The following is a 20106-nucleotide window of genomic DNA, read 5'->3' on the forward strand; positions in this document are numbered from 1 at the left end:
ATCACAACCTGCCTGGCCGGGTGCGCGTCCAGAACGAGAGCTGGTGCTTTTCAGCGCTGGGTCAAAGGGCTGATCCCGCCCAGATCGGCAAAATAAACCCCAGTGCCGAGCCAACGGCCTCTCTGTGAAACGAGTTCGCTTGGCCTCAGCCCACGGCCAGGCAACAGCAGCACGTCTCCGTCCAGCCAGTGAAGCCGCCCCTCTGACAGGCAGGAGCGGGGCGGGGACGCAAGAATTCGTCTGCTGCCCTGGCCGTGTCCACACCAGGGATTAGGTGGATCTAATTTTTAAGTGTCAGCCTTGTCTCCAAATACCCCCCTGCCGCCCCGGTGCTCCCAGGAGACCCTACAATAACAAGCATGCTCAGCCCCAGGGCTCACCGGCAGTCCTTCCATAATAAACACAGCACAAAAACAAGAGTGCTCACAGGCAACCCTACGAAAACAAGCCCACGTACCCAGCCCTGCCAGGCAACCCTACAAAAACAAACTCACGTACCCAGCCCTGCCAGGCGACCCTACAAAAACAAGCCCACGTACCCAGCTCTGCCAGGCGACCCTACGAAAACAAGCCCACATACCCAGCCTGCACTCTCCCCACCCACCCACCCACCCTAACAAACAAGCCCCTGCACACAACAACAATAACAAACAAGCCCCTGCACACAACCCTCTCCGCCGGTCTCAGGCCTACCCTGGGTTATGGGGACTGGTACCGGCGCTCAGCTGTTCGCGATCCCTGTGCCAGGGTGGCAGATACGGGGGATTTACACTCTTGCCGCAGCCTTCTGGGCTTAGGGCGACCAGACAGCAAGTGTGAAAAATCGGGACGGGGGGGGGGGCGGTAATAGGAGCCTATATAAGAAAAAGACCCAAAAATCGGGACATCTGGTCCCCCTAGCTGGGCTTAGCTTTGCAGCAAAGCATTGTGGGTGACGTACACCTTCCCCGCGGCTCACGCAGAGCATGCTGGGTAACAGAACATGCACATTGGCCCTTTGCAGCCTGGTCTCTTCACCCAGGCACCCGGGCGGCCGCTCGGTCTCAGGTGGGGCAAAGGCCACGAGGAAACGCCCCTGGCGGGAGAGCCCAGACTGCGTCCGTCCGTCCGTCTGCGCATCTCTTCCGAAAGCGGCGGCCTGTCTCTTTAAGAGATTTAAAGGGGCAGCGCACAGACGACCCAAATGGACTCGTCAAATGCATGCGGCCGAGGCTGCCAAGGGCCCGTTGATCCAAACTCAGACGCTGGCCCCGGATCAGAGCGGCCCCACGTGGGGCCAGCTCCAGGGGTCCCCGACTCTGCCTCAGGGTCCCAGCTGAGAATGACCCACCGCCCCCTGCCAGCCCAGCCCCAGGCTCCCCCCACCCCCAGCCCTGCCGGTGCCCCTCACTCCCGACCCGCAGCCCCTGCCAGCCCAGCCCCAGGCTCCCCCCACCCCCAGCCCTGCCGGTGCCCCCCACTCCCGACCCGCAGCCCCTGCCAGCCCGGCCCCAGGCTCCCCCGACCCCCCAGCCCTGCCGGTGCCCCTCACTCCCGACCCGCAGCCCCCTACCATCCCACACAGCACAGGCTGGGCAGGGGGGTCCCCTTTGTTTCCTGGCCTGGCAGCCCATGGCTCACACCCTCCTTATCCACTTCATTAGGAATTTTAAACCAAGCTTAACCTTCTTTCCCTCATCCGCCCCCCCATCCCCCCCCATTAACCGAGCCCCGTTCCTCAGTTCACCTTTGCAAGGTCTCCAGCTCGGGCGTCGTCTCCTCCCATCTGTCCCCGGGGATCAGGGCAGATTAGAGTCCAATCTGTCTGTCTAGTTTGCTGCTTTAAAACCTGCTGACAGGTTCAGAGATTAAATTTACCAACCTTCCCCCCCCCCGCCCGTGTGCTCCTTCCTTCCCCACCCCCGGCCTCCGCCCGCCCCGGATCGCGGGATGAACCTGCGTGGGACGGGGGGGGGACATGCAGCTTCTTTTGGGGTCACCCTGGGGCCCCTGGTGCTTTGAGGAACCCATGCCGCTGCAGGGAGCGCGAGGCCCTGGCAGAGCTCGCCGGGGGGGGGGGGGAGGCCTCTGTGCATGTGTCTGTCCCCTGGCAGAGCCGGGGGGCCTGTGAAGCCTCATTCCGGGGGAGGCGCTAACACACATCACCGTTTGGCTGTGCCTCGGTTTCCCTTTCTTAGCACCGTTCAGCTTGTGCCTCAGTTTCCCTGCTCCCAGCAGAGTTCTGGCTCCCAGTGTCCCCTCCCTGTACCAGGCATCTCTGGGCCCAGCTACAGACTCCCGCCGCGCTGAGTCAGTGTCCCCAGTCAGGGCAGACAGCGCGCTCGCCCCCTGGGCCCTGGGTTTGGCCTTAGTGGGTTTGCCCGTGAGCCCTCCGGGTTCAACCCTGTGACATCGAGGGACGTAACTTCGCCCCCCCACCCCCACCCCTGGGTCCCTGACCCTCGCTCCCCAGCCCGCAGCAACCTCTCCCCGCTTCAGCTCTTAGTGGTGGCCAGCGGGGGCGTGTCCGGGGCCCCAACCTGGGATCAGGCCCAGCTTGTGCCAGGTGCTGTACAAATAACCCAAGCGCTTCCCCTGCTCCAAACAGCTCCCGGTCTAGAGACCCCCTGCCTGTCTGGGCAGCGTCCGGCCCGACGGGGCCCTGATCTCGGTCGGGGTCTGGGCAGCGCCCAGCGCGATGGGGCCCTGATCTCGGTCGGGGTCTGGGCGGTGCCCGGCACAATGGATCTGAATCTGCTTCCTATTGGAGCCCATCATCTGCTAATCCCCTCCAAGCCCCGCAGTCTTGGGACTAGCGTGATGTGCCCCGAATGCAGGTTTCCGAGGGATTGGGGGCACCCTCCATGTGCAGATCTCCTGGAGGTTGGGGGTGCAGCTGTCCTGGGGTTCCCGGAGGGACGGAGGAGGCCGGGTTCGGCAGCTGCGGCGCGTCCGCGGGGGATTTGCCAGGTGTGACCCACATTGTCCCAGCGCCCCCAGGCCTGGCGCGGGTCACATGGGTGCTGCCATCACCGGCTTAGAGCCGAGTGGATTTGCGATGTCGTCTGAGGGCGGATTTAGGGGTTAAAGGGAAATGGATTTTTTCAAAACACAACATTCATTACAGGGTGAATTAAAGATGCTCTGGGAGCAGAGCAGGGAGCACGGGCCAGGCGGGAGGCGACGCCACCCACCCCCTCACCCGCTCCCCCTCCCACCCAGCCGGCTGCAGTGCAGGGACCGGGGCTGGCAGCTCCTGGCCGGGGGAGACCATGTGCTCTGGCCCTGGCACTTTCCTGCTCCTGCTACACAAGCAAAGAGACAGGGCTGGGAGCCAGGACTCCTGGGTTCTCTCCTCAGCTCTGGGAGGGGAGTGGGGTCTAGTGGTTAGAGCAAGGGGGGCCGGGAGCCAGGACTCCTGAGTCTCCTAGAACGTCAGCCAGTCTTAGCTGGTTGGGAAATACAGAGCCGCTGCCACCCATGGAATCATTTCTATGCCAGCAGAGCCTGGAGGCCCCAGCCGAGATCAGGGCTCCGTCGCGCCGGGTGCTGCCCAGACCCCAGCCGAGATCAGGGCCCCGTCGCGCCGGGCGCCGCCCAGACCCCAGCCAAGATCAGGGCCCCATAGTCCCAGGCGCTGCCCAGACCCCAGCCGAGATCAGGGCGCCGTCGGGCCGGGCGCTGCCCAGACCCCAGCTGAGATCAGGGCCCCATCGTGCCAGGCGCTGCACAGACCCCGACCGAGATCAGGGCCCCATCGCGCCGGGCGCCGCCCAGACCCCAGCTGAGATCAGGGCCCCGTCAGGCCGGGCGCTGCACAGACCCTGGCCGAGATCAGGGCCCCGTCGTGCCAGGTGCTGCCCAGACCCCGGCCGAGATCAGGGCCCTGTTGCGCCGGGCGCTGCCCAGACGCCGGCCGAGATCAGGACCCCGTCGCGCCGGGCGCTGCCCAGACCCCGGCCGAGATCAGGGCCCCATTGCGCTGGGAGCTGCAGGGATACTGAGGAAGACTGACCCTGCCCCAAATAGTTCACAGTCCTAATAGACAAAGAGGATCATTATCCCCATATTACAGATGGGGAAACTGAGGCCCAGTGGGGCAATGACTTGCCCAAGGAGCCTGTGACAGAGCTGGGAATTTAACCCAGATCTCCTGAGACCCAGGACAGCCTCAACCACAATCCTCTGGGAGCCAGGACTCCTGGGTTCTATCTCAGGGAGGGGAGGGGAGTGGGGTCTGGTGGTTAGAGCGGGGGGGGGGGGGAGCCGGGAGCCCGGACTCCTGGGTTCTCTCCCTGGTTCCACCACTGACTCCCTGGCACGACCCTTCCGGAAAAGAGCCCTTGACTCTTTAAGCACCGTCTCCCCGTGGCCCAGCGAGGGCCGGTCTCTCCCCAGGGTGCCCCGCGCCCAGCCACCGGTGGCAGCTGTCAGCCGGCATCGCGGAACCAATTTCTCATCTCTCCCGGGCTCCCTAATCCGCTAATTCAGTTACCCGAGTGCGGAGGGGGCAGCGGCCCTAAGCCGATTGGGACATTTGCTAAATTAGATCAGTAAAAATAACAAATTGTGAGTGTGCGGCAGGCGGGCAGGGCGCTCGGCCTGGCCCTGGGAGATGGAAGAGGGGGGCCAAGGTGACGAGATCCCGGCAGGAAGCGTCTGGGGCAGCCCAAGCAGAGTCTCCAGGAGCAGCACAGGATCGGGGGGGGGGAGGGGCTCGCCCAGTGCAGTGTGGGTCCCCCAAGTGTACAGTGGTGGACTGGGGGGTCAGAACTCTGCTGGACCCCTGCTGTCCTCCCACAGCGGGGGGGAGAACCCAGGAGTCCTGGCTCCCAGCCCCCGGCTCTAACCACTAGCCCCCACTCCCCTCCCAGAGCCAGGTAGAGAACCCAGGAGTCCTGGCCCCCAGCCCCACTGCTCTAACCGCCAGCCCCCCACTCCTCCCCCAGAGCTGGGAGAGAACCCAGGAGTCCTGGCCCCCACTCCCCACTGGCTGGCTGGCCAGGCCGTCTCTCAGGGCTCAGGCCTGTAATGGGGCTGATTGGAGTGGGACAGGAGCCAGAGTTTGGGGCTGGGGGGCTGGGAGGCCCGTCCTGTCCCTCCTGCTGGCGCCCCTGGGCTGTGGGGGGTGGAGGCAGGCCCAGCAGTGTGGCAGGGGGGTGGGAGCAGGGGCTAGTTGGCAAGAGGGGCAGGGGCGGCTGCTCTCCAGGGCCGGGGCATGAGGCAGGGCTGGAGGGGCCGTGCCAGGCAGCGCAGCCTAGCGGTTAAGGCTCCATCTGGGCGTCACCTTCTCTCCAGGCCTCTGTGAAACGGGGCCAATTGTCCTTCCCTTCCTCCATCTGGGGGCTCGGCAGGGCACGGAGCGTCTCCCCCGCTGTGCTCGCCATGGTGGGGGCCTGAGCATGGGGAGGGTGGAAGGGGAAACTGAGGCACCAAGAGGGGGAAGTTACTGGCCTAAGTCCCCCCAGCTCTGGGTGGGAGGGGGCTGGAAGCCAGGACACCTTGGTCCTATTCCTGGCTCTGAGAAGGGACTGGGGTCTAGTAGTTAGACCAGGGGGGCTGGGAGCCAGGACTCCTGGCTTCTCTCCCCCCCGTGGGAGGGGAGTGGGGTCTAGTGGTTAGAGCAGGGGGACTCCTGGGTTCTGTGGGAGGATGCAGACAACAATGGAAGGACACCCCTTCGCCCCCAGCCCTGTGCCATCTGGAGCCGATCCAGCTTGGGCCCTGCCCTGGGATGGGGGATCCCCGCCGGGAGGGCGTCCGGGACACGGGGCTCAGAGTTATGGCCTGACAAGGGAGAGGCCGCGAGAGCAACGGGAAGGAGGGAAGAGCACATGGCAGAAGCTGGGGATTTTCTCAGGAACGTCAGTCCCCCAAACTCCAAATTCCAGTGGGATCCAGGCACCCTGTGGCTAACGGCGGGGTTACCTCGTGAACCGACGCGGCTGCCTGCGGCGGAGCCCTCTGGTGCCTGCCCCCCAAACCAGCAGGAACGGGGGACTCCAGACAGCGCTGAGACGGGCGTTGGTGCAGAGCAGAGAGCGCTCACCGCGGGCGGGAACCCCCCGTCCCCACCAGCCCCCCTCCCCCTCTGCCCCCCGGCCTCAGGGCATCCCCACCGCCCCCCTGGAGCAGCCAGGAGACGTTCGCCCGGCTAATTCGGCTGAAGACCCTCAGCCCTGACCAGTAGCCACCACTGCTAGCCCAGCCCTGGGCTTCCCCCTCCCCCACCGGTGCCCCTCACTCCCGACCCGCAGCCCCTGCTAGCCCAGCCCTGGGCTCCCCCGTGCCCCACCGGTGCCCCTCACTCCCGACCCACAGCCCCTGCTAGCCCAGACCAGCCCTTTCCCCCCCCCCAGCTCTGCTGGTGCCCCTCACTCCCCACTCCCAGCTCTGCCCTCCCAGCTCTGCCGGTGCCTCTCAATCCTGCCCTGTGCCATTAGCTTCCATTAGAGTCCTCAGCTGAGGGAAGTGACCCAGGTGTGTGGGCATTTTGCAGGATCGGGGCTTCAATTAGCAACTGCAAGAACCAAAAAAGCCAGCCCAGGACTCAGACGCCTTTGCACGTTTTTTTATTTTATTTTTTTATTTTTTCAAATCTTTTTAAACCACCAAAACCTGGGGGCTGGTACAGGAAATGCCTCTCGCTAAAACAATAAATATCAAGTCATCAAAAATAGTTTGCATTGAAATTCTGTTTCTCCTACAGACACTGGAGTTTGACACCTAACAAAACTAGTCTAAACCCTCCCTCTACATCAACTTACAAAACAGACGTCTTGGTTTTAAGCCAGTACTTTAGTGCACACAAAAAACAATCAAATTCTTTACAGATATTTATTGTCTCTGATTGTCGTTTTTTAAATTTTTTTTGCCCCCGTTTCTTTAAAAACCGGACCCGAGTGGCGCAAGCCTATGGCTAGGAAACAGCAAAAACTGAAACATTTCCACCGACAGAGGCGTGAAGATAAAACCAGCTCGTCGGAGGCTGCGGAGACGTGAGCTCCTAACACCAAGGGATGTGGCCACGCAGCAGCTACGTCATTGGGTGCAAAGGGAGAGCGGCAGGACTGAAACCCACTGAGGTGTCCAGCCGAGACCTAAAGAAAAACGGCCTTTGTCGGTGACGGTGGAACCGGAACAAAGAGCCACAGAACCGCCCTAAACGAACCTCACAAGGTGTCGGGTTTTATTTACACGCAAACATTCTAAATGCGGCCGGTCAATTCCACAGGGCCCCAGATCTCTCGTCAGCGTCCCCGCGGCAAAGTGCTACCAGAGCCGGAGTGTTTTGCACGGGGGAACGTGATTGCACGAGGCCACCGGAGACGTTCGGGCCCCACAAGGAGCTGCGAGGTGGCCCCTGGCAAGGAGACGTGTGTGGCGAGGTCCCCAGAGCAAACGGCCACTCCAGGTCAGAGCTCTGGGAGCCGGGCCCAGGCAGATCGCAGCGGGTCGGCCTCAGGCAGAGACGGCCCTGAATCCGAATCCGCTACATCTCCGGGGAGCGTCTCTGCAGCCAGCTTTGGGGAAGGGGAGCTGTCCAGGGGGTCTGATTAGAAAAGAAAGAGCTGGGTTCTCCATTGTCTTGCACCCACTAGTGTGGAACAGGTGTGGACAGATCCGGTTTCACGCTTCTTCTGCACTAGTGTAAATGCGTGTGCAAGGCAACATGGAAACCGGGCTGCAAAGCGTCCCCCATTCTCCCCCTCCCCCAACGAGGGGGGAGGGGAAGCGCCATGTGACTGCAGCGGGGTCAGGTCCGCGGTGCCGGGCTCCGACCCCTGCCCCACAACGCGGCTGATTCGGGGAAAGCGTCTGGGCGTCCGAGAGCAGGGATCCGGGCCGAACTCCCCAACCTCCTGGCTAGTCCCCACCTCAGCTCTCCCCCCGCACGAGCCAGGGCGGACCCGATCCTGTCCCCCCCCCCAGGGAGTTCTGCCATCAGGGTCTGAACCCAGCTCGACGGCCCCGGGGCACGTGCCAGGGGCTGCCAGGATCGGGGCCTCGGGTGGGATGTTGTGCTTTGCCCCAGACCCTCCAAGGTATTTCGGTGCCTAACTCCCGTGGGAGAGAGAATTTCCAGCCCCGCAAAGAGCCCGAAGGCCTGGTCGCTTGTACATTCGAAATCAACGTGTTCCCGTGGATGTGGGGGGTGGAACATTTGTCGTCACTTTCAAGTTAACCCCCCCCCAAAAAAAGGGGTTTTGCACCCAAAATATCCAGGGAGGAGGGGAAATGGAGGCTAGAATAAAAAGCCCCCCCCCCCCCCCTGCAAACAGCCAGGCAGCCTTGATCCCGGCTTGTGACGCCGGCCTCCCAGCATAGATCTCTCCCCGCCAACTCGCCGAGTGCGACCCGGTCCCCTGCCCCGCTTGCCACCTGTGGGGCCGAGCTCAGCGGCTGGCGTCCCAGCCGGGCAGCGCGGGGGAAGCAGGGCCGAGCCCCTCCCTGGCAGGACGAGGCCGGCGAGGTCGCCAGCCAGAGATACGACTGGCCTGTGGGCGGCTGAACCTGGAGCCGACTGAAACCCGATGCTGCCTAAGCCTCGCTGGGCGGTGAGCTCGGCACACGCCCTCCGCCCGGGCTCTCAGCTTTGCCAGCTCAGAGCCGTCCAGCCGCAGATCCCCGGCCCCTGCACGGGGTGGAACATCTGACACCCAGTCATTGGCAGGGCTGGAAATAAAGCCGAGGGGAACTGACTCCCAGGGCCCACTCCTCTAAACCTGGCTCCCCTCCCAGCACCGGGAATAGAACCCAGGAGTCCTGGCAGCACTTCCCCTGACCGAGCTGCTCCACCCCAGGCCCAATGTCATTCCCTAGTTCATTCTTCGCTCAGACCCCCCCCCCCCCTTTGAAGGATCAGGCCAGGGCTAGAGAGAAACCGTGAAAGACAGAACCTGGAGCCCCCCCTCCCCCACATGTGCAAGGGGCGGGGGGGCTACTTCCCACCCAAAACCAGCCGTGGCACTTCCCACCTCCACCCCTGCAGCTCCGGGTGCCACCTGGGGCGCGTGGTACAGACAGGGGAGGCTGCCACCCCCGCCAGCCCCCGCCCCCAGGAAATCAGCAGGGCGGGATCCCGGCTGAGACTCCGCGACAGATTTCGTGTCCGGGGCTCGGGCGGGAAGAAACCCCCGCGGTGCTGCCCGGCGTGAGGGGCCCCTGTGGCCATGGGGGGTGAGGGGCCCCTGTGGCCATGGGGGGTGAGGTTCTCAGCCACCGAACGACCAACCAGGGCAAGTTTCCGGCTGCTCACCAAGGAAGGGCAAATCCCTGCCGTGGTCCCGGGAAAGGGGGAATCCCCGACGCCGGGTGCGATCTCAGTCCAGCTCCACCCCGGACACAGGTCGGAGCCAAGGTGGTTGGAGGAGGTGGCAGCGGGGAGGGGAGGGACGGGCCTTCGGGGGGTGGGGGGGGAACAACGGACAGGGGGCGTCTCCCTGGCTGCCTCCCGCCACTTCACAAGACCTGGAACTTCCAGGAGCTCTGATCTTTGTAATCCAAGCAGTCCGTGGCGTTGAAGTTGAGTTTCCAAGAGCCCGTCTGATCCTTGTAGTCCAAGCAATCCACCGAGCCGAAGCTCAGGCCGGCCGTGCCGAAGCCCTGGCTGGAGAGGGAGGCCGGGGACTGGCTGAGGTGGCTGCCCATGGCCGGGGCGGCGATGGGGCTCAGGGCGGCGCCGGGGGCGGAGAGCTGCGGGTGCATGGGCGAGAGGTAGGAGCCGCAGTCCAGGCCGGTGAAGTAGGAGGACGAGCCGGCGTAGCTCTGGGGGTAGCCGGCGGCCTGAGTGTAGGTCATGGGGTAGGCGGCGGAGCGCTGCATGCAGGGGGTGGCCGAGGAGGCCAGGGGGTCGGGGATGGGGGAGATGGAGGCCGGGCTCCAGATGGAGACGGTGGCGCTGGCCGTGGAGCTGGGGGTGCCCGAGGTGCCGGCGGGCGGGGGGCTGTACTGCCCATTGGTGCTGGTTTCCGAGCTGGTCTCCCGGGCCGGCGAGCTCTTCTTCTTGGCCGGCCGCGCCTTGGCCTGGCCGCTGCTCTGCTGCTGCTGCTGCCGGCACTTGGCCCGGCGGTTCTTGAACCAAACCTGCCGGGAGAGGCGGGGGGTGAGTCACGGAGCTGGGGGGGTCCCTTTGCCCCGGCCACGGCCCGGCTGTAACAGCCGCCACTGTCCACCTCCACCCCCACCACAATCCCCCTCACCACCACCCTCCTCCCGCCCGCCCTGAGAGCTAGGGCAGAACAGAGCCAGCTGCTCCGGCATTATCCCCAGAGCAGAGAGGGAAACTGAGGCTGCAGGGGGCGCCTCTAGAAACCCCCCCATAATATCGGGACCCTGAGAGCGTCGAGTGCTGGGGATTTCCTGGCAGGAGCAGGGTAGAACTCAGCGGCTCCTCATCCAAAAGTCACCCACATCCACACCCCACACACCCCTCCCGGCCCGCAAGCTTCGCCCAACCTTAGCAGTATAGGGCCTAGGATACAGAGTGGCGCATTGCTGAGTCCGTCCAGCAGACGGCAGTGGTGTGCGTACACACACACACACACACACACACACACGCACACCCACGCGCACACACACACACACACACACGCACACCCACGCTGGCTCATTGCCTTACACCCGCCTCGAATCTGTCCTCCCCCCGACCTGGTGATGTTTCTCTCCGGTTCTTGGGCAACCTCCGTTCCCAGGATTCGTCCCTTCCCAGCCATTAAGGCTGGAGCCAACCCATTCCGGGTCCCTCCATCTGCTGCCTGCCCGGTCTAGTCCCAGACAGCTCAGAGCCGGACGCCGGGGAGACAATTCCACCCCATGGGCATCGGCAGGAGGTGGCTATTTTCTGTATCCCTCCGAAACCGGCTGCGAAGGTGCAAGGCCAGGATCCAGAGTCTTTATTTCCAGCATTACCAGGCGCAGGGCAGATGGCAGAGTTGAACTCCTCCCGCTCCCTGGGAAGCTGAGCCGAGTCTAAGAGCCGGGAAAGCAACTTCTAAATCCTGCCAGGGCTGTAAACGCTGCATTCTGGGCTTAGCCCTGTGCTGTCACCTCGGGGGGCGAACTCGCCCCATAAACGTCTCCGGAGAAACCGGAGCGTTTCCTGTCCGACGCAGACGGAGGGGGGCCAATTATCAGGAGATCTCACGTGGCAAATTTATAAACAGTCCAAATTGTACTGATTTCTAAGCCAAATCTCGGGATTTCTAAGCCAAATCTTGGGATTTCTAAGCCAAATCTCGGGATCTGTTAACACTCAGGGTTGGGGAGGCGGTGGGGCATTCCGGGCAGCTGTTGAGTCGGCTCCGAGCTCCGGGCAGCCAGGCTCTGTCTACATGGGAAAGCTAAACTGATTTAGCTTAAACCGGTTGATTTAACCCAACACCAGAGGCCGGGGCCAACGCGCCGGTTTCGGTTTAAAAGCGGCTCGTTGGGGTGTAAACGTTGGGCTGAAGCAACAGCTGATCTCCACACACGGCTTTTGTCCCCGTAGAACCGAGTCAGCCGGGGGGGGGGGGGGGGACAATTTACCGGGACAGCCGGACCAGTCCGACCCCTCACGCGGAGGCAGTTTTACTGGGATGAAGGCGTCTTAAACTGGGGGTGACCCACTTTGTAGTTTCTGTCAGTCAACCGCATTCCCCCCCCCCCCGGACTGTTGGCAGGGAGTGGACTGGGGGCTCAGCAGGGGGCGCTCTCCCCTCCCAGGCAGGGCTGGCCCCGATGCCATAGGGCAGCGCTAGGGGGCGCTGTGCAGCAGGGGGCAGGGCGGGGGGCTCAGCAGGGGGCGCTCTCCCCTCCCAGGCAGGGCTGGCCCCAATGCCATAGGGCAGCACTAGGGGGCGCTGTGCAGCAGGGGGCAGGGCTGGGGGCTCAGCAGGGGGCACTCTCCCCTCCCAGGCAGGGCTGGCCCCAATGCCATAGGGCAGCGCTAGGGGGCGCTGTGCAGCAGGGGGCTCAGCAGGGGGCGCTCTCCCCTCCCAGGCAGGGCTGGCCCCAATGCCATAGGGCAGCGCTAGGGGGCGCTGTGCCGCAGGGGGCTCAGCAGGGGGCGCTCTCCCCTCCCAGGCAGGGCTGGCCCCAATGCCATAGGGCAGCGCTAGGGGGCGCTGTGCAGCAGGGGGCTCAGCAGGGGGCGCTCTCCCCTCCCAGGCAGGGCTGGCCCCAATGCCATAGGGCAGCGCTAGGGGGTGCTGTGCAGCAGGGGGCAGGGCAGGGGGCTCAGCAGGGGGCGCTCTCCCCTCCCAGGCAGGGCTGGCCCCGATGCCATAGGGCAGCGCTAGGGGGCGCGGTGCAGCTGGGGGCAGGGCGGGGGGCTCAGCAGGGGGCGCTCTCCCCTCCCAGGCAGGGCTGGCCCCGATGCCATAGGGCAGCGCTAGGGGGCGCTGTGCAGCAGGGGGCAGGGCGGGGGGCTCAGCAGGGGGCGCTCTCCCCTCCCAGGCAGGGCTGGCCCCAATGCCATAGGGCAGCGCTAGGGGGCGCTGTGCAGCAGGGGGCAGGGCGGGGGGCTCAGCAGGGGGCGCTCTCCCCTCCCAGGCAGGGCTGGCCCCAATGCCATAGGGCAGCGCTAGGGGGCGCTGTGCAGCAGGGGGCACAGCAGGGGGCGCTCTCCCCTCCCAGGCAGGGCTGGCCCCGATGCCATTGTCCAGCAGAGACAAACACCACAGACCTGCCCTCCCATGGCCACCTTGCGAAGAGTCCAGGTGTTTACTCACACGCCCAGCTGGGAGAACCACGTTCATCCTCCCAAATCCCCGACAGCTTCCCTGGACTTTGGCTCCTACCCAGCCCTGCAAGGTTCATAGCACAGCCCCCGGCTCCTCTCCAGAGGTGGCCGCCTTTCTGAGCTGGACAAACACTCCTCTCTTGATATCACACGCATTGGGTTACATTTGTGGGGCCCCACAGGGGATGTAAAATCTTGTTCCAACTCCATTGTGAGCTAGGATTTCCCCAGCGGCTGCTGGGAGCTGCACACAGAACTCAACGTGCTCCCAATCCCCAGCACACTGCTACAGGAGAATCCCCAGCGGCTGTCAGCAGTATAGGGCTTATGACACCCAGGTGAGCAGTTCCGATTCCACCCAGCAGAGGGCAGCAGTCAGCCATGTGTACTCACACACCTCCCAGAAGGGGGAGCAGTATACACACACACACACACACCCCCGTCCGGCCAGGGGTCAGTCCGGGCTCCTAACCTCACCTGCACCCGGGACTCCGGCAGGTTGATCTTGAGCGCTACCTCCTCCCGCATGAAGATGTCGGGGTAGCGGGTCTTGGTGAAAAGAGCCTCCAGAATGTCCAGCTGGGCCCGCGTGAAAGTCGTCCGCTCGCGCCGCTGCTTCCGCGGGGTGGCTGCGGGGAGGGGAGATGGTTACGCCCGCTGCCCTCAGGGTGGGACGGACAAGCTGAGGGGGTTTTCCCCGGAGTGCGGAGCTGGGGGAGCAGCAAGAAGCGCCCCCCCCAGGCCTCTGCCTCTCCCTGCCCTTCCGCGACCCCCCCACCCCGCAGGGCACGGTGAGGGGGGCAGGCAGCTTGGGCCACTGCATTACCGTAATGCAGCTAATAAACAACATACAGCGCCTTGCACGACGGGGGCCTGGGCCGCAACTGGGGCACTACCGTAATACACCTAATAAATTACATACAGCGCCTCGCACGGGCCCTGGGCCGCAACTGGGGCACTACCGTAATACACCTAATAAATTACATACAGCGCCTCGCACGGGTCCTGGGCCGCAACTGGGGCACTACCGTAATACACCTAATAAATTACATACAGCGCCTAGCGCCAGGGGCCTGGCCCGTGACTGAGGTGCTACCGTAATACACCTAATAAATTACATACAGCGCCAGGGGCCTGGCCCGTGACTAAGGTGCTACCGTAATACACCTAATAAATAATGTGCAGCACCTAGCGCCAGGGGGCCTGGCCCATAACTGAGGTGCTACCATAATACAGCTAATAATGTACAGCACCTAGCACCAGGGGGGCCTGGCCCATGACTGGGGTGCTACTGTAAAACACCTAATAAATAATGAACAGCGCCTAGTGCTGCGGGGGGGGCCTGGCCCACAACTTGGCACCGAGGCGCTACCGTAATACACCTACCAAATAATCGTAATCACTCAGCCCTGGGATTTCTGGGCCGCTCCACAGCTCAGAGCAATTTGTTACCAGCGAAAGAGACCTTGGCTCAGGCAAAGCCATTTGTAGCTCGGAAGGCAGGAGAGTCTAGTGGTTAGACCACCAGGCTCAGGATCTGTGACCTTGGAGGAACTGGGCCGCCGTTGCCCTGTGCCTCAGTTTCCCACCTGCCCAGTGGAGATGAGGGCTCCACCCATCGCGTGGCAGGGGGAGGGTGGGCCGTTATTTTGGCACGTTTGTTTTAGCATTACGAGGGGTGGGTGGGTCTGGAAAATCCCCCCAAAAACCCGGTGTGTGATTTACGGAAGCCCTGCTAGGGCCTGGCTGGGCTGTGGTACAGCCTGTGAGGGGCTCGGATGCTCCGAGGAGGGTCAGAGCCGCCCGTGTCTGTCAGTGCAAAGGCCCAGGCAGCCTTTCCCGTGGCTCTGTCCTGCAGATCACCCTTTCCTTTCCGGTGCGTCCTTGGCCTGGCTGCATGCAGAGCAGGGCCGGAGGGTGCACGGAGGGGGCTGTGGAGGATGCCAGAGGGACCCTGGCTGCCCAGGGAGGTGATTTAATTTGGCCATTTGGGCCCAGCGCTGCTTTCGTTTGCACAAGTTGCCATGTGGCCGTTTGCATCAGGGCAAAGGGAGGGCAAAATGCCATCATGAGAGGGTCACTCTCATTGCACTGGGGTGAGTGGGTGTGCAAGGGGCAGTGCACTGGGCTGGGCATGCAAGGCGCCGTGCACGGCACTGGTCTGAGCGTGCAAGGGGCCGTGCACAGCACTGGGCTGGGCGTGCAAGGGGCCGTGCACGGCACTGGGCTGGGCGTGCAAGGGGCCGTGCACAGGGGAATTAGACCCTTTAGTGCAACTACTCCTGATTCACACCTGTTGCAACAGAGAGTCAGAGCCCGCGGAGAGTGAGGCCACGGGGGTTTAATGACTAGTGACTTTAGACCCCTCCTTATTTTGAGTCTCCACCTGCCTTTCGGGGTGCAGCCAGGGGGAGGTGGTTAGCACGGCGTGAAAATCAGACCTTTCAGGAGCCTCAGGATTGGGCCATCTAATCCCAAGTCACTTTTGAAACTCACGACCGTGTGGCCACGCATCGCACGTGACGCACACCCAGACTGCTCGGGGTGCGTGTGCATTGGGACGCGTGGTCGAGATTAGAGGAACCCTGCACTAGGTCACATGTTTGCTCAGCATTTCTCCTGCATCCATGCTTAGAGCCGGGAGATCCTATAGCTGGGAACCCAGAAATCCCCCGCAATGTTGGGCCAAGCTTGGATCTGAACTTTCTCACCGGCGTCATCTCTGAGAAACACATTCAGCTTCTCAGTTTGCAGCTTGTGCTGCCATCTGCACCCGGGCACCGCTGAGTGGAACACCCCAGGGAACCGGAATGAGAGCCGTTTGCACCCGCATCGCACAGAGCCGGCTCATCTCTCGCCAGAGTTTAATTAGCTTTAGGAAAACCAGATCAATATGCACAGACATGTTGCAATCATTGCAATTTATTTCTTGCTAGCTGGTCAATCTGCTGTGACAAGTGATATTAACGAGTATCACTCGTCATAGCAGCCCTACTCAGCCCTACCAAGCCTGGGGGCAAATTAAGCCCTGTGGCTGCAAGAAAAGCCCCTGGTGGCCGCATGTGGCCACGGTGACGCATTTGAGAAACACGCTACAGCCAGGAAGTGTGGAAGTGTCTCTAACACGTGCACCCTAGCTGCATCTGGAGCTCAAACAGGGTTTGTCTTATGTAAGGGAAAGAGCTCCTGTTCTAACCCCAAAGGGGCTCAGAACCACCAACCCCAAACATTCAAAAATCCTGGGGCAGGTTCCCCAAAAACCATGAGATTTTAGAGGGGGGAATAATAAACGGTGGGTTCTTTTTATTTGCCTTCTGCTTTTCCAGCCTTCATGATTTCCAGGGAAACTTTTAGGACTTTAATTAATATATCAATAAAAAAATAAAATTCATAAGAGTATATTTAATTAACATGATTCCATTACTATTTCTAAAGCTTTTAGAGTTTACTGAATATACTTTTAATAAAATAATATTGAAATGAATAGCATTCTGATTAAATGGCTCAACTTTTTAGGGGTTTAATGAATATAGAATGAATAAAATAAATAATAAAATAATATTTGAATGAATATCATGCTGATTAAACTTCCCAAACATTTGGGGCTTTAGTATATTAATATTAAAATAAAATGCTATTGGAATGAATAACATTCTGATTCAACTTCTAAAACTTGTAGGCCTTTTTTATGCTTTTGTATTTGTTGTGACAATTATGTACGTTAGGTGAGGGGAAAGGAATCTTTAAAAATGTGAGGACATTTTGAGCAACAAAAACCAGGAACAAAATGAATTTACATCTGACAAAAACAATCCAAGCGGCATTTGCCAGAAGTACAAAGTGCATCACAGCCGTGCCTGGCTGTTGAATCAGAAGCACAGAAACGGGAACAGCAGGGCTTCTTTTTAAAAAGGGGTCGAAATTTCTAAACTTTTCCTCTTCCTAAAATGTTTTCCAGCAATGAATCCAATTGCTTTCTAGAAGGGTCCAGCTCTGCGAGGGTCAGTGGACACTCACTTCCACAGCCTAAATTCTGGCTTCCGTGAAGATTTACCCGCAAGCTCTGACTGCAGGACTGGCGCCCTGTCCGGATCCGTTGCGTATAGCTGGATTTGACTCGAGTTTTGAACTGAGAACACCACACACCAGGGGTTCTCAGCCTTGTTCTTTCTGCTCTAAAAACTCCAGGGCTCAGCTGGGTTTCTGCATATAAAAGCCAGAGCCAGCGTTAGGGGGTAGCCAGCAGGACACTTGCCCAGGGTGATGGGGCGTGGGGCTCCGGGCTGCAATTCTGCACAGGGGGCTTTGGCTAATGCTGCCAGGCTTGGCGGACCCCCTGAAACCTGCCCGCGGCCCCGGGCCCCTGGTTGAGACCCGCCCTGCACACCACTAGGGCTGGTTTTAGAGGCCAGTAGATTTACTAAGATCCAGTCACCGTTCAGAGCGTGTTTTCTTCCAACCCAACAATTCACTCTAGAGATTTGTTTTTCTCTTGGCACATTCGGACACTGAACTGGGCGTCAATTCTCTTTGACTTTCACATCTGGGGTCCCTACCTTTGCCTTCAACTCTCTGCCGCTATTTAGATATTTTTGAGCATGTTGATGTTTTGTTTCCTCCGATAAAGTGAAAATACCACGCGGCCCACAGTGCACGAGCCGACTGATCCGCACGACTTGAAGTTGTGTTGGGCGGCTGGCCGGAGAACAGCAAGGAGATTTGGGGACGTAAATCATTTGACATAAACAATGGCAGTAAGCCCCTATCCTGGGGAAAGCATCCATGGCCAGGAGACCTGCCGGGCCGTCTGGTTTTTTAGCAGTTGATTTCTACTGATGATGCAGCTTCAAGTTTGTAAACAAGTGAACGGCTGAGTTTCCATTTCCACCTCAGCTTGCGTACTGCTGACTTTAAAACTTTAATAAAGCCCAAATGACAATAAACTGCTTGCAGGCCAGCGTTCAGTGTTCAGTAAGAGGGCGACAGGAATGCAAGGACAGCAGAAAGCCACTGATCACAGATTCCCACAGGCAGCCCTGGGCTCTCAGGGGACCTCTGTCAAAGTATCTCTGAATGATGTTCTATGAATCAACCCCCCGTCTGTTCTAGGTGACTGTTTCACTCTGACAACTGGTCACTCTCCAATCATCATAATGAAAAGGGAAAATAAATGGATCACAGAGAGTGGGTGAAATAAACCTAACTTGTTTAAGTTAAATAAACCAATTATTATCCAGTGAGCCAAACACTCTCTAGAATAACTGGCTGATCTCAGTCGCTGGAGAATAACTGGGCTAGTTGACTCGGTCAGTCTCATGGTACCTGGTTTATTTAGCTGTAGTTATAATAATAACCAGTTGAGTTTGCTTTCGTTCTCTAGAATTATAACAACAGCTGTTTGCTTTTTCCAGTGCCTGCAGAATAACTAGTCTCCTTCACTCACGCGAGATAAAGCTCCGGACAACGCTAACATCTCGCCGAGAATAATGAATTTCTTTGACGTGTGATAATTGTAACTGGCCTATTTCACTCACTCGATTGAACAGAAACTGGTGCCCTCAGCTCCGTGCGATAAGAACCGGGTCTTTTGCTGGCTAGGGAACAGGAACTAGCTTATTTCCCTCTCTCTACAATAATTGGTTTCTTTCCCCCAACAACCACAACAGGGTGACCAGATGTCCCGACATTCGGGACTTGGTCTTATATAGGATTCTATTACTCACCACTGATTTTTCACACTTGCTCTCTGCTCACCCTAACCCACAACCCACTCCCCAGAAAGTGACAGGTCCTTGTGTGGCCTCCGGGAGCCTAGTCTCTGAGTGCCCGCGGGGGAATCGCGGAAAGGCACTTACTTGGGTATCCCACGGCGGAGTGGAGCAGGTCCATGCCCGGTCCCGCTAGGGTCAACCCATTGACTGCGTAATGAGGCTGCTTCATATAGGACATCATGCTCAGGAAGTGGCGATCCCGAAGGGCTCCTTCTCCTGGGAGTGGGACTGGGACGCTAGGTTATTCCAATCCGCTCAGCCGCCCAGGCTCGCTGCAGAGTGGGGAGAGGGAAAGACACACCCAGAAATTGTGGGCACCCTCCTCTGAACGGGGGAGCTGAGGCAACGGCCCATCCAATGGTGAGAAGGCAGCCCGGGGACTTCACACCTTCAAGGACCAGGGTTGAAGGAGACTTTGGTTAACCCTTCCCTGCCCATTAACTCAATCAAGCCCAGCAAACCTCCCCGCCCTCCGCCGAAGACAGGCTGTTGTGCTGCTCCTTTGCATGGGCAGCAGACGCACACACACAGCTCAGGGCGTGGGGCAGGAGAGGGGGTGGCTGCAGGCAAGAGACCCGAAGAGGCGTCCCCGGAAAGGCGCGGGAACATCAGTCCACACCGCACCAGTTAAGACCCCTGTAAGAAAGAAGGTCTCTGGTCAGTTTCCATTCAGTAGGGCGGGGACTTCTGCACAGTCCAGTTCCTTTGAGGTGTAAATCACAGATCTGCTGAGGAAGTGTGGGGGAAGTGTAGGGCCGGGCTGGGTTTTTGGCTGCTAGTATCAGGCCGGATCCTCAGCTGGTGCGAACCGGACCAGATTCGCTCGTTAACACCCGCTGAGAGCCTAGACCTGGGATGCAGCTGTTCCGATTTATGCCTGCTGGGGCGGGGGGGGGGGGGAGCCAGGATCATCAGGGGCTCCCGGGCACAGGCTAGTGAAGAAATGTACAAAGTATGAAGACCAGGATTTTGCTGACGGAATAATTCAATGTCGGAGCAAGACCCTGTGCGGTGGGACCAGCTCCCATGGGGATGGAGATGCTGAAAACCTGGTTCTAGTCCCAGTTCTGCCAGTGAACTGATGTGTAAGTCGCTGCCCCAGTTAGTGCCTCAGTTTCCCTTCCCACTCCTTATCTATTGTGATTGTCAGCTCTGTGGGGCATGGATTGTCTGGCTCTCTTTGTGCAGTATCTGGCACGGCGGCGCCCTGATCTTGGCCGGGGTCTGGGCAGCGCCTGGCACAATGGGGCCCCGATCTCGGCCAGGGTCTGGGCAGTGCCCAGCACGACGGGGCCCCGATCTCGGCCGGGGTCTGGGCAGCGCCTGGCACAATGGGGCCCCGATCTCGGCCGGGGTCTGGGCAGCACCCAGCACGATGGGGCCCTGATCTCAGTCGGGGTCTGGGCAGCGCCCGGCAGAACAGGGCCCCGATCTCAGTCTGGGCCTTTAGGAGCCAGCATAATACAAATAAATCAGTTCCAGGCCAAAGAAGCCTCGGGCAATCAATCTAAGACGAGCTCTCCCTGAAAGGCAGCTGCTGTCAGGTTATAGACGAGGCCCCACCACCGCTGGCCTTCCCTTCGAAAATATTGCCAAAAAGCCCATCCTGGCCCACCCCACGTTAACTTCCCC

The 20106-nt window shown here is 60.2% G+C and overlaps 1 protein-coding gene across 1 annotated transcript; it reads right to left on the reverse strand.

The window, feature by feature from the left end:
• Positions 1–9002: 9002 nt before the first annotated feature.
• On the reverse strand, positions 9003–18681 carry CRX (cone-rod homeobox). Its single transcript, XM_044989047.1, has 3 exons — positions 18559–18681; positions 13181–13332; positions 9003–10065 (listed from the first exon to the last, which is right to left on the reverse strand). The coding sequence occupies exons 1-3, from the start codon at positions 18653–18655 to the stop codon at positions 9442–9444; spliced, it is 873 nt and encodes a 290-aa protein (XP_044844982.1). The 5' UTR covers positions 18656–18681; the 3' UTR covers positions 9003–9441.
• Between the last annotated feature and the right edge of the window lie 1425 nt (positions 18682–20106).

Source organism: Mauremys mutica, chromosome 15 (genome assembly GCF_020497125.1).
Source record: "Mauremys mutica isolate MM-2020 ecotype Southern chromosome 15, ASM2049712v1, whole genome shotgun sequence".
In the NCBI taxonomy this organism is placed as follows: Eukaryota; Metazoa; Chordata; order Testudines; family Geoemydidae; genus Mauremys; species Mauremys mutica.